The 17,070-nt window shown below is 43.1% G+C and overlaps 1 protein-coding gene across 1 annotated transcript; it reads left to right on the forward strand.

Annotated features, from left to right (window-relative positions):
• The first annotated feature begins 4,607 nt into the window (after positions 1-4,607).
• tnfsf11 (TNF superfamily member 11) lies at positions 4,608-15,164 on the forward strand. Its single transcript, XM_007578689.2, has 4 exons — positions 4,608-5,877; positions 7,254-7,295; positions 11,866-11,986; positions 14,525-15,164. Exons 1-4 carry the CDS (start codon positions 5,674-5,676, stop codon positions 14,962-14,964), a joined length of 807 nt encoding a protein of 268 aa, XP_007578751.1. The 5' UTR covers positions 4,608-5,673; the 3' UTR covers positions 14,965-15,164.
• Positions 15,165-17,070: the final 1,906 nt, after the last annotated feature.

The following is a 17,070-nucleotide window of genomic DNA, read 5'->3' on the forward strand; positions in this document are numbered from 1 at the left end:
AAAATATGGCCGCCGGAGACCCGACCAAGGAACATTCACATTTTGCACATTCTTACACATCCATTCTCAACTGCTTCTAAAAACAGAACAAGATCTTAAAAAAACACCCAACCATCTTTTGGAAATAACTCAATATTCGTTGGTGTCTGGAGAATGCGTCATTTCAAAAACCTTCCGATTGTTAAGTCACTCTGCGCCATTACCTAGCAACACCAGTGAAGTCCAGGCTGTTACCTAGCAACTTAAATGGAGCTCCAGCCCGTTTCGGTCAGCTGGTTTTACTGCTGTATGAACTGTATGAACAATGGCTGCTGGAAAAGACAAGTGTTTTGTTGTTGACTTACCATCCAGAAAGCACTTGTTGATTGTGCAGGAGGCTCCACTTCTGCTTTTCAAAGAAATACGGTTGTATAATTTCGTATCTGTCCGCAGCCATTTTCTTTGCAAGTGTAAATGTTGAGTTGGAGGTGAGGGGGCGTGGCCAGTGGCAAGTAATTGGATTTAAAGTGACAGAGGCCCTAAAACACCTGAAAGGAGCTCACAACAGGCAAAACTGAGCAGACTAACGATTTTGTGGAAAAAAACTGGAATGTACATGTTTTTATTGCTCATTGGGACAGTCTATAAGTAAATGCCATACCGTACTACTACTGTGACAACAGGAGGTAAAAGTCATGCCTGTGTTTCAGGGTAACAGGAACAGATAATATCTCCAGAGTTTGTGGCAGCAAATAAAAACCAAACAGCTGTGGTTTCTTAAGAAACTATCTCTCAAAGAGTGCAGGACCAAACATCAACCTCAGTTTTCTGTTTGTTGGCGCTGCTGCCTCAGACCACGGCGTCTGATATCTGGAATTCCAGAAGTAAGGAGTCTTAGTCTTGATTGCTTGCTTAGTTCAGGTAGCTCTGGAAGGGATCGCGACAAGGCGGCTAAGTAACATCATGGACAGTCACCTGCAAGCTTTGCGGTGTTCCTTATATCCACATGTGGTCAATTGTGAAAGAATTATTCAGTAAAACATTGAACAGGAAGCCCAGTCTGCGACAGCTGTGGCCAGAGTCATGAGTCAGGCCAGCATGACGTCCGCCGGTTGCATTAGTTTCTTTGCTTAGTGCAACAGTGGAATTCCAGGTTTCTTGTCATCTGTTTTCCTTTTTTTCCCCATTTCCTTTTATCTGGTAAAATGATACTCCATCATTTAAAATGAAAAAATATTCAAGCAGCCAATATTTTATACCTTTTTATTTCTGCTGCTTCTATTATTAGAAAACAAGGAAATATCTGTGACTGAACAGGCCTCCCTGAAATGTCTGCTATGTGCCTGCCTGCCACAGCCTGTCACTGCTAAGCTTAAGATTCTGCCAGTAACAACAACAACAACAAAAAAAGATAATGTGTGTGCATATGAATTATCCACACACATCAATTTTTTGATAACATAAAAAACCCACATAAAAACTATAGTTTTTAATACATAATCTTTAGACTTTATGCAAAGGTAAGTTCAGTTTTGGCTGCTTGTATCTGACCACAGAAGACTATTTTACTATGGATGTTTAAAAGGGAAATATTATCTGTTTTCCAGGCACTTAGTATCATTTTATAGCACAATCAAGTAATTATTTTATCTCCACTTGTTACAGAAATGTTGTCTATATCAAATATAAAGTTTGAGATTGTAATTTAACACTCTGTCGCTTTAAAACTCCTGCTCCTTCTGACACTCCGCCTACAGGAAGTCATCACAACATGGCTGTTAACCCTTTAACAACACTTTTCTCAGCATTGAACTGAGAAGTAGCTCCACCAGGTGTTTGCTAATCCCTGCTGGCTAGTCTGAAGGAGTCAAGGTAGTTCATTGCATATTTATGAACTCATCGTTGGAAGGTTGAGCAGGCACTCTTTTCATGCTAGCAGCATTAAAACTCCCTCCACTTTGACCAGCTCCTTCACTGAGATGCACTGAAACTCCCTCTGTGACAAGTCAGACATTGTCATCCCCAGAAGCCTTTCCTGTGAACACCACATCCACAGCTTCACAAGAACTGCTGTCTTACAATAAAAAATGTTGCTCATTTCCTCCCATCTCCTGCCTTCTCCGCTGCTCAAATTCTCATCCATGCCTTCATCACCTCCAGACTTTATTACCGACATGACGTTTTTGTGCATAATAAGCCAAGGTCAACAATAAACACCAGCACATCCTAAGCTCAGATGCTCGCCGGGTTTCCCACACCGGCTCTCTTGACCACATCACCTCCAGTTCTTCAGAAGCCGCCCCGACTTCCTGCCCCTCAACGTGTCCACGTCAAAGTTCTTACCCACAATGCCCTCCATGAGCAGGCTACCTCACCGACCTGCTCCACGTCAAAGTCGAAGCGAAGAGACCGGACCTTCTCCAAAGTTGCTGAGTCAATATTTTCTGGAATCAACTCGTTGCTGCGGTTGCTTTTCCTCCAGCTTCGCTCTGACGGTTTTCCGCAGACTTCTTTGTAAAATAGCTGAAGGTCAGTCAGCGTCTCGGCACAGATTTTCTAATGAACTCATACGTGTTCTTTAATCGTTCCACTGAGTCATATGAGGTTACTTCAATCTAGAACCTTCCACTGCAGCTCTGGTCGTGTGCTTAGGGTTGTTGTCCTGCTGGAAGGTGAACCTCCAGCCGGGTCGAAGGTCTTTAGGAGGAAGAAACGGGGTTTCTTCCAGGTTTGCCCTGGACTCTGACTGGTTTCTTTGTCTCTGCTGAAGTAAAGCCTCCCCACAGCATGACCCTGTCACCACCATGTTTCACTGCAGAGCTGGTGTGTTCAGGGTGAGATAAAGCGTTAGGCCTTATGGAACCACATGCTGTTTGTAATAATCACACAGACTGTCTGTGTTGCTAGTCCCGTGCGAAACATTATAACATGCAGCAGAGCTCAAAAAACAAAAACAACTGTACATACTACTGTCTCTTTAAATGCAGATTTTTCTCCCAGGATGTACTGCAGATTGATGATATCACACACGCACTCTGCCTGTTGGATCACTGACTTTAAACCAAACGTTATCTTTATAAGCAAACAGAAACTTGTCACATTCCAGTTCCACAGGAAAATCATGAAGCTGAGTTTCATTTAAATGAACCATATTCATCCACTATCATGCATATGCAGAAATTATTTGTTTATTTATTTATTTTTTTAAATGATCAAAGACGTTCTCATCCATGAAGATTTCTGAGTAATGATGTGACCAGGCTGTGTTCCCATCCTGTCACAACTCAGCTGTTGTATTTCAAAAGAGCCGGAGGCCCAGACAGGGAAATTTTATTTTATTTTTTCCGCCAGCTTGAATGGAAAAATATTTGATTAAAGCATGTAGAAAACATCCCAGTGACTTATGTGAAAACCCCCCCCCCAAAAAAAAATAGGTGAAACGGCATCAGTTTATCAGTAAAGCAGCTGGAGGCAAAGTCTCCTGTCAAAACAAATAACAGGAGTCCGGCTTTAAGCCTCCGCTTCAGCAAAGTTGTAACAAGTAGCAGACGTTACGCACAAGTGTTTTTGCAATAAAATAATTTAACTGAACTAATAGAACTAATAATAATAAAGATGTCATTTACTAGGACAAAAAGAATGACACATTCAAAACAACCTAACCACTGTGTGCCTTGCAAACTGGTTTTGCCAGCTTTGGTGCCAACAAAGGCAATTTGCTTTTCTTCTTTCTTCTTTGTAGAACTGTTTAATTTTAGCAACCCTGAAGGCTTTTCCTGCCACCTGTACTGGCAGCAGCAGCTAGCACAGGTGGACGGCTCCGTCCAAAATATCCACAGTATCGATACCAAGTAAATATCAATATCGGATCAATGCGAGCCGAGTAATATCGATACCTTGGTTTCAGATTACCCCCTTAAAGTTTTGTTTCATTTTTGTATTGTAGATTCTCAACTCTACCTAAAAAGAAAAAATGCTTTGATCTTTTTTTTTTATCCCACTTTATTTAGGAAGAAGTGCAGAAACATTTGTTCTGTTTTGCTCTTGCTTTGGATAAAGGTTTATCCAAATGTGCCCGTCCTAGGTTTTAACAAAAACAGTTCAATGGAAAAACTTCAAAAACACATAAAGGTCAGAGGTTTGGTGAAATATCAAACTTAAATGATTAAAAAGTATCGGTATCGGTATCGGTCCTGATTTACTTGGTACACCAAAATATTCAGTATCGCCCACCTCTACGTCTCAGCTGCACATCAATAACTATACAGTTATTCGTCGGGAGTAAAAAAAAAAACAACAAAAATAAAACATCTCATTGGACTCACTAAAAGCAAATAGTTACCAATTTGATCAATGATTGCTGCATCAAAAAATGAAAAGCAAGCAAAAACCAGCAGGTTTAATAAGAAAGTACACTCTGCTAAAGCCATGAAAAATAAACAGCCTTCCAGAATGAAAAGCAGAGAAGACAGAAGAATATTGTAGACTGAATACAGCAAGAACATTTACTGTTTTAATTTTATTATTAGAACAGAATATAATACAAATAATTATTAAAACGAAGGAAAGCAAAAAATAAATAAATAAAGTAGTTACATAAAAATCATTAAAGTTGCTAAATGTGGCATTGAGAACTGGCCCAAGGCATGCAAATTAAGCAGCTGATTAGGGCCCCCCTCCACCAGGGGGCCCCCAAGAGCACCAAGCTCTATGTATGCATAACTAAATGCTTTTACACAAGGAAAACTATTTTTATATTATTTTTAATGTTGTTACACAAATAATGGGTCAATATCTCCCTGCTGTTGGTTGCTGCCACTGCTGGGGAAATATAACATATTAAACTTGTTTTCTGTACATTTAGTGTTTATCAGGTGAGGTTCGGTTAAAATTAGACGGCACACTTAGATAACTCGCTGCTGCATTTTTAAATCCAATTTATTTCATATTTTCTACTCCTCTAAAGTCATCATAACACTTAATGTAAGCTAATTACAAATGTCGCTAATGATAACAGGCATGTTACACACATAGAGTAATCTATAGGAACTATGAATAATCTGGGGTTGATATGTTGGTTTTGGGGGCCCCAAATGAAAATCTACTCCAGGCCACAAAAAGACTTGGGCCGGCCCTGGTGGTGTTAGAAAAAGAAAACGAGTTTTTGTTTGGGAAATAAAATCTAAGTGTTTTAATTAGGACTAAATCAGACTCTAAATGAACCTCTACCTACCCGCCCCGCTGGGGCTTTTTCCGGCATATTTTCTGCACAGATTAATTTCGCAGAGATTAAAGCAGCTCTGATTTCTTCTCTTAATCCATCTGCTTCCATCCCCGCTGCGTCGCCGCAATCCAGCCTCAGTCTCTGAGACCGAGTGTGTCATCAGGGGTGTGGACGCTGCAGAGAGGCGTGGGCCGCGTCACATCTCCGCCATAAAGAGCCCGCTTCACCTGCAGCAGCAGCAGCAGCAGCAGCGGCACTCAGGTCGACCCGGTTCGCGGTCTGTTTCGCTTCCATCGCCAAGATCCCCTGTGATTGGCTGAGCGCTCTCCCTTTAGCCAACCCCTCCGCCCCTCCACTTGCAGAAGCGCAGGGACTCTTTGCTGACTCTTGTTTCCTTCCTGCGCTCTGAGTCTGGGAGCACGTCCCCGGGGCTGAATCGCAGAAGCAGAGAGCAGACGGAGCCGCGCACCATGGCAGCTACGCACAGCAGCGAGTACCGGGCCTACCTGCGGAACGCCATGGACATCGAGGCCGGGCAGCAGCGCTTCCCGCCGGTGCCGAGCTCGGAGCCGACCTACCGATCGCTGTTCATCGGGACCCTGGCTGTTATGGGAATACTTCAGGTGGCCTCCAGCGTCGCGATCTTATTGCACCTGACCGGTTACCTGCACGAGGTAGGCGCAATGAAGCGTCGCGCTTGGCGATTGCGATCGGTGCTCTGCAAAAGAAAAAGAAAAAGAGAGAAAAAGAGAGAGGGAGAGAGAGAGGAACAAAACATTCCTCGAAACTTTTGTGAACGAGCGAGTTCAGATAGTCCGACAACAAAAACCTGGGCTATTTGCGCAATAACTCCCCAGAGAGCCATAAAGTGAGAGATACGCTGAGCTCGGGCTTTATGAAGCAGGCGGCGTGTTCTCTCAGAAGTGAAGCAACCCGCTGCTGTGCAAGGAGTCCAGGCGGCGTAAAACAAAGTGCAGTTTATGTTTGGTGCGTCTCTCTGCACGCGCACACCGAGCTGCCCGATAGCGTCGCGCGCGAGCCGCTCAAAGCGAACCGGGAGAGATGCGTGTTCGCCCGAGTTGTCTCCCCGCCGCTGCGCTCAGATGACATCTCAAGCAGGCGTCCTGCGTCTCCTCGCCTTGTTTGCAGATTGCAGATGTTTTCACTTGAGCCTGTCGTTTCTCATGCGCGTGTTTACATGCCATCAGCGGCTTCCAATTGCCATTTATGAGTCATGAGTTGTAAACTTTGAAGGATGCAGAGCTGTTTTTTCCAGAGAGGTCTGGCCGAGTTCAAGTGCCTTTTTTTTTTTATTTTTTAATTTTAGTTTTTTTTAACACCGTTGCTCGTGTAAGGAATGCAGAGTCCTTTGGCTCGGCTGTCTCTTTCTAGCTACACGGCGGTCTTGCTGTTGTATAATTGTCATGTCAGAACAAGCGAAGAGAGCAGACCGCATGTCCGCTCTGTCAGGATCCTCAGAGTTCACCTGGGGAGCGTCTGTTGCCCCTAGCCTCACCCTGACAAATTGGTTCCAGTGTTCTGATGGGCTATGTGGGTAAAAATGTGGGTATCTGGGGGGGGAGAGGGGTAGAGTCTTTAAAAAAAAAAAGGAGAGATGGGAGAAAGAGGAGGATGAAAGTTTAGGAAGGTGTTTTGTGATGCAGGATTGAACTGAGTTTGGCACCGCTTATTTGTTCGGAGCTCAGAAGCAGACCTCCATGTTTCCTGGACACCTGCAGAGCTTTCTTGACGGTGGGCGATCAGAGTTGTAGCCGTCTCTTTAAGACGGGATGAGCTGGTCTGAGTTGGTCTCAAACGGGACTCTCCGACTCTGACTGGAACGTTGTTTCTGTATGGATTTGATTTTGCTTGTTGCAGTGGAAAGCAGAGAAACATGTGGAAAATAACTTAACCTCCCCCTCACACAAACACACCGACACACGCAAAGCTTTTTGACAGCCCTGCTGGAGATTGTCTTCTTCTGACACCTTTCTGTCGGAGAGGCCCTCACAGTTCTAACCTGCCCCCCCCCCTCTCTCTCTCTCTGCAGGTGGACCTGTCACCGTCTTCCCGTCCTTCCCTGGAGATGGAGGTGAGTCAGGCTAACTTCCTCTAACATGTTTCCCTTTTGGCTAACATCTATCACATGTTACTCTGTTACAAACACAAACTTCAAGATATTTTCACTTGACTCTCGTAGGATTGTAAGTGATTGGGTAAACTGCGAAGTCATGAATAAAACCCAATCACGTGTGTATGCCTGTGTGTGATTTAAGACGTTCTGTTTCTGGCCTCAGAGGTTCTGTAGAGAACAAAGTGCTGTGGAGACGGAGGGTCACGGCAGACGGGTCAGGGAGGGTGTGGTGGGGAAGCTAAAAGCGAGGTTAGGTCAGAAAACTGTGAACATCTCACAGAACTCTGTTCAGTCCATCATCTGATCACGGAGAGAGGACGGACCGACTAAGACATGACCTTCCAACCTAAACCTAAAGATTGGGGAAAGAGAGTGTTGATCAGAGAAGCAGACAAGATGGCAACTGTGGAGGAGCTACAGTAATCCACAGCTCAACTGGTTGATTCGGTTGACAGGACAACTTTTTGTTGTACATTTAAGTTCTGTGGAAGCTGTTTTTGAAAGAAAGTCATATTTGGGTCCATTTACGGTTTGTGGAAGTCCATCTCTCAAAGAACAACAAGGTTGCCTCAATCGGATGGTTTAGATCAAACTTGTTCATTAGCAACAATGGCCCAGTCCAGAAGTCCAAAGTCCAGAAGTTAATAATTTTTTGAAGGGCCACTTTGCTTACAGAAACTTCATAATCCGTTTTATTGATGGTTTCTGTTGGGTGTGGTTATTTCCATTTTATGTATTGTTTTTGTTTGGCTGTTTAACACATCTTCCAGGTCCAGTTTTGGTCTAACTTGCATAAGTTTCCCATTTCTTGAGAATGGTCTCAGAACAACAATATTACCGTTAATCGCAGTAATTACTGGGACAGTTCATTGTTCAGCAAAATTTGTGATGGTCACAGGCTTATCCATAGAAAACTATGTAGCTCTGCTCTGTTTTTCCACATTGGCTTTTCACATGGAAGTCCAGTAAAATACATTGGTGTTCATAATTGCACTGCGTCACATATGCAGATGCCTGCCGATGTTCTACTATAAATGTTCCTGGAACAACAGCTGGGATCTTGAAATGCCTCCAGTATCAGTTTCTGAGCCAAGCACAACCTCCCAAAGGCGGATTTAACGCCGACAATGATTTCAAGCACACCAGGTATTTCTTCTTGTCACCATTGAAGGAGGAAGTAGAGCGTATTTATTCACGCTGGTGTGTTTTTAAGGGAGTTGAATTAGCATCAGCAATTTTTTGGAGTCATGATTTTCCCACGGGTGTATTTCCTGTGAAGCCAAGCACAAAACCCCCAGCTGGTTGTGCAGGGCTGGAGCGAGGTCAGACCGCAGGAACACAAACACCTCCAGAGACAATAAAAAAAGGGCTTCTCACTTCAGATTTCTTTTTTTTTTCCTCGACTTCGACTCCGTCGACTTTCATTTTGCTGTGCGCTGGACAGTAAGTTTGCAGCCCTCTTGCTGGCTGGCGTCAGCGGTTACAGTGTTTCCTTGGAAGTCATTTCGAGCATCACATGTTGAATTCTTAATTGTTGAAGTCATTTTTTTCCTCCTTTTTTCAAACTCTTGGAAGCTGCTGCCCTTTCTTGGCATGGGCTTCTACCAACCCAAAGCAAAGCCCATCGAGAAAGCGAAACAACTTAAAATGATCTTTGCTTTCTAGCGTTTCTTTCCATGATGCTTTAAGTTCCCATGAAATTCTATGCTTGTTTGGCCTGGGTTATCCCTGGTAAGGACTAGGGTTAAAGGTTAGTGGGTTAGGGGTATGGTGAGAGTTAGGGTCCTAGTGGAGTCCTGAGGTGAACCACCCGCCCTGTATTGGACTGAGGAACTCTGTTTTTGTTTTTCCCAAACAGTACAGGAAGAGATTGTTCTGGGCTTTACGATGTGTCAGGTTGACACTTGACCCTCACCACGTTGAGCTAGGGGTCAGCGCCGGAGCCGCGCAGGGATTTTGTTTGACAGCGGTGCCTCCGAGGACGGCCGTCGGCTGGAGGGAGACAGGATACGCAGGCCTGTGGTCGGTGGTGAGAACGCAGGGCCGTGAATCAGCCGCAGCTCATGATCTGACTGTTCATAATGTGCAGAGATCTGTGGAAGAAGTCCGCTGCGTTGTGAAGCACAAAAAGAGACGGTCCGCTTTGGTGGCCGAGCTCTTGAGTGAGAGGACTTTTGTTCTTGAGCTGGATCTCAGAAACCACTCGTCAACATAATAGACATGTTGAGTGATGTATGTGGTGAGCAGTTAAAAGGCTGAGCTGAAGTCTGCGTGCACTGCGGTGATCCAGGACGAAGCATGTGCGACCAAGTCAGCCGTAGCCGGGCGCAGTCTCCCGGAGAGAGGGTTCCTCTTCTACTCGCCAGGGAAAAGAACAGTGCCTTGCAAACAGTGTTCATACTGCTGGAGCCCGTTTTACTTTGAGTCAAATTACAACCATCAACGTGTTTCGTTTGGGATCTTATGTGAGAGACTAACGCAAAGATGCGTACAATTGTGAAATGCTACACGCACTTCAAAACTCAGGGGCGGCATAAAGACATGGCCATCAGAAGGAACTCTGGAGGAGCTGGAGAGAGGAGCAGCTCAGGCATTTCCTGCGTATTCCAAACAATAATTTGTTCACTATGTGTTGGGCATTCCAGGAATCTGGTATTAGCAAAACCAAGCAAACATCAACAAAAGAAAAGTAAAACTTCTTTTGAGAAAAAGCAGAGCTGGGCAGTGTGTCATGGATGTAGCTAAATGCTAAAAGTCAGCCGGAGCTGCAATGGGAGGGGAAATGTTCACATGTTAGAATGACCCAGTCAAAGTCCACCTCAATGCAATGGAGAAATAATGTTCATAGATAATGAGCTATTTTGGAAAAAACAGAAGGTGCAAACATTTTGGTCTGTAGCTGTGCACCGGCTGCACCTCTGATTGGCCACCCCAACTAGAGCTTTCAACCACTTTCTTCGTGTAGCGCACATAGATATCAGCATTTCAGATTCAGACTGAAGACCGATTTATATAGGATACAAAATAGTCCCCCCTCCCTCTTTCTTAGCTTCAGATTTTGGCATGCTGTTTGTTGCTATCTGAGACAGTAGGGAATTCAGATAAAATTGTAATTTCAGTATGCCACCCTTCTAGACACGCCCCCCGCCTGTAGCTGCAGTGAATGGAGCTTCTACCAAACAGTAACTCAAGCCGACTATATACAAATGCATGCCACACTCTTCGCTTGTTCAAACAATATCCTATAAAGTACACTGAGGTTTGCAGTTGCAGCTTTAGAAAATGTGAATTCTTGAGCAAGGCACTATATATTTGTTACCTCACCACAAATTAGGACGGATCCTACAATTAAGGTTCCAAGGAGAAGCAGCTATTCCTTAACCTTGGCTGGATTCTTCAGCCCGTCACATTCCAAGACGCCGCTCTGTAAAAATGTTTGTGCAGCAAATTGTTTTTGGATGACAGCGCTAATCTTAAGCTGAACTCCGTGCAGTTTGTGTGGACTTGTGAACAAAATGCTAAGAGCAACATTAACTCATTGCATTGTTGCAAAACCCATGTTAACAGTGTTTCTTTGAGCTGTTTTTGGACTGGCTGACTGTGTGTGGTTTCCAAGTGCTTAAAAAGCACTAATCCTTTCATCTACACTTTCCATTCCATCCCATTTTTTCAATAATGACTGAGTTATGGTGAGATAACAGTGCCAGGATTCCTGAAATTACTGGTTTGAAGGAAACTACCCTCAGCCCATAAAACAAGTTTAAACATCTTTAGGGATGTAATAACAGCCCAATCTGTCAATCACTCCAAATTCTGCACATGGATTTTGCTTCTGCAAATCTCTGCAAATGTGAAGAAATGCATCGAAGCGGGAGACCGTTAGGAATCTCTTCTCGCTTGCGCTCGCGGTCTCTTGGGTAAACTCAATCATGTAGGTAGAAGCAGAAAACAACACTTCAGCCTGATGTGTTAATCTCTTGCCAGAAGTGTAGGAGACTTGGCAGCTCCGGCGCTGTAAGTGTTTACTCGCATGGAAACCATGTTTTTGTCGAGTGTATATGCTCGGTCTTGCCTGAAGACAACCCGGCTCAGTCCAAATACGGTTTATGCCAAATATGGGAGACGCTCAGCCACTCTGAGAAGTTCCCCTCGCCACGGGGGCCTCCAGCTGTAAATACGACTATGGACATAGAAGGGACTTAGCGGAGGGACGATGATATACACAGACATGTAGTCCATAGACGCCCCTGTGCTTAACGTCTGCGCATACTCCCACTCAGAACCATTACAAGCAGCCTGTCATTTAGAGTGAAAGCAGAGCTAAGCTGTGGAAGGTTATGTCCAAATCTTTTTGTTGCTTAAGGAAAAGGCTTCTTGTAATTGCAGGTCTCCAAATTACAAACTTCAATTGTAATCAAACACACGCAAAAGGACGCGCACACACGCAAAGCAGGCGGCTGCCGATGGGTTTTGACCTTTTGGTTTACGAGTTGATGTTTGCTGAACCAGCCTTTGTTTTTCTCCACAGAGTGAACCAGTGGTGCATGCCCTGAAAGACCCGAGAAAAAAAAGCAGGTGCAAACTTCCCAAAGATGCCACAACCCCGTCCGCCCATCTACCAATCAGAGCACCTCAGGAGTTCACTAAGAGTGAGTCAAGCCGATGTAACATGTCTCCTTTGGCCTTTTGCAGTAAATCTGCAGTCTGGAAGCTTTGTCTCCCCCCGCTGGCGCTGCCGATAAATACACAAACATTATCCATGTGTGGTGATGTCGTTAGGGTGGCTTTAGGAACACAGTCAAACCCAAAACGGATACCAACTCCTCCAAGAGCTTAAGCATGACGTCTGTTGGTAGTAAAAGAACATCCTCTTCTGTTGAATATCTCCAAAGAGATAAACTAGATTCTTACTTATCCATCCACATGTTCTCGTTATTCCATCTGGTTGGGTTTTGTTACACTATATTCATACCACAAAACATGTCTATTTCCCATTCGGACCATTAAAAGGTTTTTCTACTCAGTTACTACAGAGTATATTTGCTCTTTCATTTGGGGGAGTATGGTGACTGTACTAGCTGCTGGAAGAACCTATCCTGACAATAAATTTCAGATGCTCACATTCTACATCTTTATGAATCCACACTGGAAACGGCGTCCATTTGACAACAAATCTGGACTGGCAGAAGTGGAAACTTATAGTTTTAGTAAAGACGACAGAAACATAATTTGTGTCCCCATTTGATACTTGTTCCAACTTGGAGCATCCGCAAACCAAGTCCTAAACATCCATAAAACGTTCTGGTTTATGGCTGTGCATTAGCTGATCGTGGTATAATTCAATGACTTGTGCATTTACCGTGCATTTAATGTTAAGTTAAAAGATAACTTAACATTAAATGTTACTTTTAGGAAAGTAAACAATTAAATTTATAGTTGGTTGAATTTGGTTTTGGTTTTTCTTTATTCTGACTTTGGTACTTGCCAATAAAGCTTATGGTGGTTATAAGATATTGAGAAAAGATTGTGCAGTCAGTTCAATCCCAACTCACTCGGAGATGTCAGAGTGTGGTTTAGGATGGGACGGCCCGCCTGCAGTGCTGAAATCAACCCCATTGAACACTTATGGGGTCAGTTTGTGGGGCGTGATGTTCGTGCCCAAGTGGCCAGAGCACTTAAATCAAGTGTGTTGAAAATGAAAAGTGACATGACATCAGTCACTGAGGCCCAGAGCTGAGGGTCAAGACAGTTTTGTTCTCTTTTTTTTCTTTTCCTTTCAATAGCTTCCCAATGATTTTCCAATCTTATGAAGTGCTTTCATCCACACGTTTACTTTAGCAATTTTCCTCCGACTGTCAACTGTTCTCTGGTTTTTGTTTTTACTGAGAAGCTAAAATTTACGAGTTCCTTGGAAAAAAAGCAACTGGAACTCTCCGTGAGTGTAGAACACCAATTTGGAGGATCTACTCCAATCCGACATCCAATATGGCTGCCATCCTCGTAAACAGAGTGAAAATTATTGTTTGTACATCGTCAAATCACGAGCTGGATTGCAGGCTAGTGAGGCAGTTTAGCCATTTATTTCAAGTGTGTAGAACAAGAGTCGCGTGTAAAAGCTGCAGGACATTTGGCCTTCAGGAATGCAGTTTGAGATCACTTTAGGTCAATGAGAACAGCCCTCCTTCCTTGGTAACTTGTGTGGCATAAGCAGACATATTTCATAAAACATTGCTGAGATGCTCATGGAGAAGATTGACTTGTTCACTATTAACTGTAGCTGTGTTTCCATCACAGATGTGCACAAGTCCTTGTCGATATTCTGCTAATGTCAAGAAAATATAATTTTGCAGTTGCAGTGTTTTCATTATAAAAGAAATTTAATTAAAATCACACATTAATAAGTTTGTTAAAAAGTCTACTCAAAAAGTCTTTAAAAATCATGTAACTGTAAACAGTTACTTGAAATATATTCATAACTCATCCATGGTGCTAGAACTCATCATCAGCCAATCAGAGGAGTTGTCAGTGTCTTATTCAGGCTTTGGAGTGACAAGCCCCGCCTACTTCGGAGTGGTGTTTTGGGGAAATTGTAGTCAGTGATTTTACTTTAGAGCTATGGATTCAACACATTTGAATGACACAACATTTTTGCGAACTTTGTGATGCTGTGGTATAAAAAAAAACAAACCATCATCCTCCTACCACTTCCTGTCATCGTCTTCTTCATTTCTGCCAGTAGTAACATCCAGGCGCTGATCACGTTGATCAGGATCACTGATCCTGAAAAGGTGTTTCTGTTGCAGTTTTGTGAAATACATCAAATTCAACATGACCAAAAAAACCTTCTCACCCTAGCGCAAAAACTTTTTTTAATCAAAAAATGTGTTTTTTCAAAATCTACATTTCTACTAGGCAAATTTATTTTCAGAATTTCACAGCTAAATTTTACAGTTAACAGAAACGCAGCTACTGAAACATTTTTTTGTTTTTTTGCAGTTTATTATTTGCGCTTTGGCCTCGATCACGTGGTTCGACGTCAACTCCACGTTTCTCACTTCGATTTTCTCAAAACTAAACCACATAATCCATCAACACATGTTTGCTACCAACAACCAAACATTCTGGTTTGAATGTAAAGTTCTCTGACTCTTTTTTTTTTTTGTGTGTGTGTTCTTGTCATCTCGCAGAGGACTACAGCATGATTAACATCAAGTGGGACGATCAGCACGGAAACCTCCACAAAATGAGCTACGATGACGGAAACCTGCTGGTGAGGGAATCGGGCCTCTACTACGTCTACGTGAAAACCTGCTTCCGCTACTACAACATCGGCGGTCCAGACGAGGGCCGTGAGGCCAGGACGCGTCCTCCGGACGTGAGCAAGGCCCAGCTCATCCAGTACGTCTACCATAAGAGCATCAAACAGAACAGCAGGAAGGTGTTGCTGATGAAGACGGGAAGCACCAAGCAGTGGAACAACACGAGTTACAACATGTACTGCGCCCAGCAGAGCCGAGTGGTCAACCTGGTGGAGGGAGACGCCTTGTTTGTCGAAGTATCCAACGCTTGGCTGCTGGACCAGGAGGCGGAAGGGACGTATTTTGGGGCTGTAAAGTGGGGTAACTGAAACTTTGTCACCGGCGGAGCAAAATGCTACTGAACATTTTTCTAACCGATGGAACCACTTTTAGGGGATTAGTGATGTTGAATTGTCGAACCAGTTTGGTTTATGTTTTACGCCACCACGTGTGTTTGGTTGTACGCCACATTGCCTTTCATCCAACAGCCCTGGAGACTTTCATCAGGTGAACTAAAAGAGAAAGAAAGGGAAAAAAAAGGAGGGGTTAAAAACGAAACCTTTTTACTTTTTCACAGAGATTCTTGATTAAACATTTACCAGCACTGGAATTTTAAAGGACGTTTTTAGTGTGTTGAGATTTGCATGCCAATGGATTTTTGGCTTAGAGTCCCACATAGAGTCAGCATCTGTACATGTTGTAGTAATGCAAACAATAAGGGAGCAACAAAGGAAGTGAGCTTTCGAGGCAGAAAGGATTTTTCGGTGCTCACTGTTGGGCTCTCTACCCCAGGGACACTGGGGTAGAGAGTTATCAGTGTCTCAGACACAGCAGTGAGCGCATGAATGTTTTCCTAAAAGTTTTAGGTGGTTTGAAAAAGGCATCCTCACATTAACTCACATTGGTTCAATTGGAAATGAGCAGTCAGGTGATGATATTCTTATGTTGTGCTTACATTCTCAACGTTGGAATGAAAGCCTTAAAAGGTTAGGCCACAGCATTGAAGTGAGGTTCTTTACAGTAATTATCAGTAATGTTTCTCTCGTCTGTTATGTTTAACTCTGAACTTGTTGGAAAAATAAGTGCGTCCTCTAAGTGGTGGAAGCTAATAAGTCAGATACACATGGTATCAATCGCGGGTTCCCAGCTGACTGTGAGTCTGCTGGGGTAATTGTGAAACTATGAGACCTGGAAAATATGTTAGCATGCCATGTTTGCACAGCTAATGCAAAAATCAGAACTGAAGAGGCGAATGTGGTGGATTCATACAACCGGCCGGGTCAACCGAGGTGACTCCAATAAGGAGTTCAGGTTGTTCAGTTGGACAAGAAACAACAACAGACCCAACACCTGCGTCTGTCCTGCTGAATGTTTTCAGCTTGAGCTGATTTAAATGTCTATGTTAGCTAAAACAGATTGACTAGCTTGTTGGCTTCCACCACTGCAGGGTGGGGCTGGATGATATCAGTTGATATCAATGATTATTTATATATATATATATTTTTTGTTTTAAATATCTGAAATGTTGCCAAACTGGTGGTGTGACCTTTCCTGTTTTATCCACAGTTTTAACACCTTAACCTGCTGCTGCACAAGTTACTCAACAGGTTGTTGCTAGGTAACCAAAGAGCGAGTCAGTTAGTTTATACCACCCACTGGTCGAGCATTGAAAGCCTTGTCCTCTGCCTACATCCCCCAGAATGCTGTTTGGTTCGGGATCGGAGTTCAGTGTATGTTCTATATATTGGATATTCTATCAGACGTATTATCTATTGATATTGATCACGTGTCCATCACAATATATTTTGCTATTGATTTTATTGTCCAGCCCTAACAAAGGGATTTAGTTATTTTCCATCAAACTCGCGGCGCTATGACAACCGTCTGCTGTAGGTAAGAGTATTGTTACTGATAATAACTTCACACGCCTTACCTCAAAAGATCCAAACCCAACCTGAACAAAACCAATGTGTCCTCCAAAAGACTCATCCAGTTTTCTAATGTTGCCATCAACTGCAATAACCTGACAATGTCATTGAAACCAAAGAGGAAGTGACACCTGCTTGTTTTAATTGTGACAACCAAGAAGCGATGAAGATAGCTGGACTGTCTGACTGTAAAAGGACATGAATGGACTTGTTTGTCCTTAACAAGGGGAACCAAACTGAGTTTGGTTCAGCTTTTAACTTAAATTTAAATTTTTCATTTAACTCTAACTCGAGGTAAATGGGAATATGCATTTAATATTTATTTATTAGCTATAGAGGTACAGGGACAGGTCATCGTTAAAGTGATCTATCGACTGTAAAATCATGTACATTTTGTTTTTGTCTGACATTCATTATGCAGCACTTAAAGTTAACATTAGACACGTTTTATTTGTAAAACACAGGGGCTTTATTTCAAATTATATATTTATGTATCTTGATTTTTAT

This window comes from Poecilia formosa, unplaced genomic scaffold (genome assembly GCF_000485575.1).
Source record: "Poecilia formosa unplaced genomic scaffold, Poecilia_formosa-5.1.2 Scaffold488, whole genome shotgun sequence".
Taxonomy (NCBI): domain Eukaryota; kingdom Metazoa; phylum Chordata; class Actinopteri; order Cyprinodontiformes; family Poeciliidae; genus Poecilia; species Poecilia formosa.

Excerpts from the sequence above, each read along its gene's own strand:
- tnfsf11 (XM_007578689.2), top strand. The coding sequence starts at position 5,674 with ATGGCAGCTACGCACAGCAGCGAGTACCGGGCCTACCTGCGGAACGCC. Across the intron at positions 5,878-7,253 it reads TGACCGGTTACCTGCACGAG|GTGGACCTGTCACCGTCTTC; the intron begins GTAGGCGCAATG and ends CTCTCTCTGCAG. Across the intron at positions 11,987-14,524 it reads ACCTCAGGAGTTCACTAAGA|AGGACTACAGCATGATTAAC; the intron begins GTGAGTCAAGCC and ends GTCATCTCGCAG.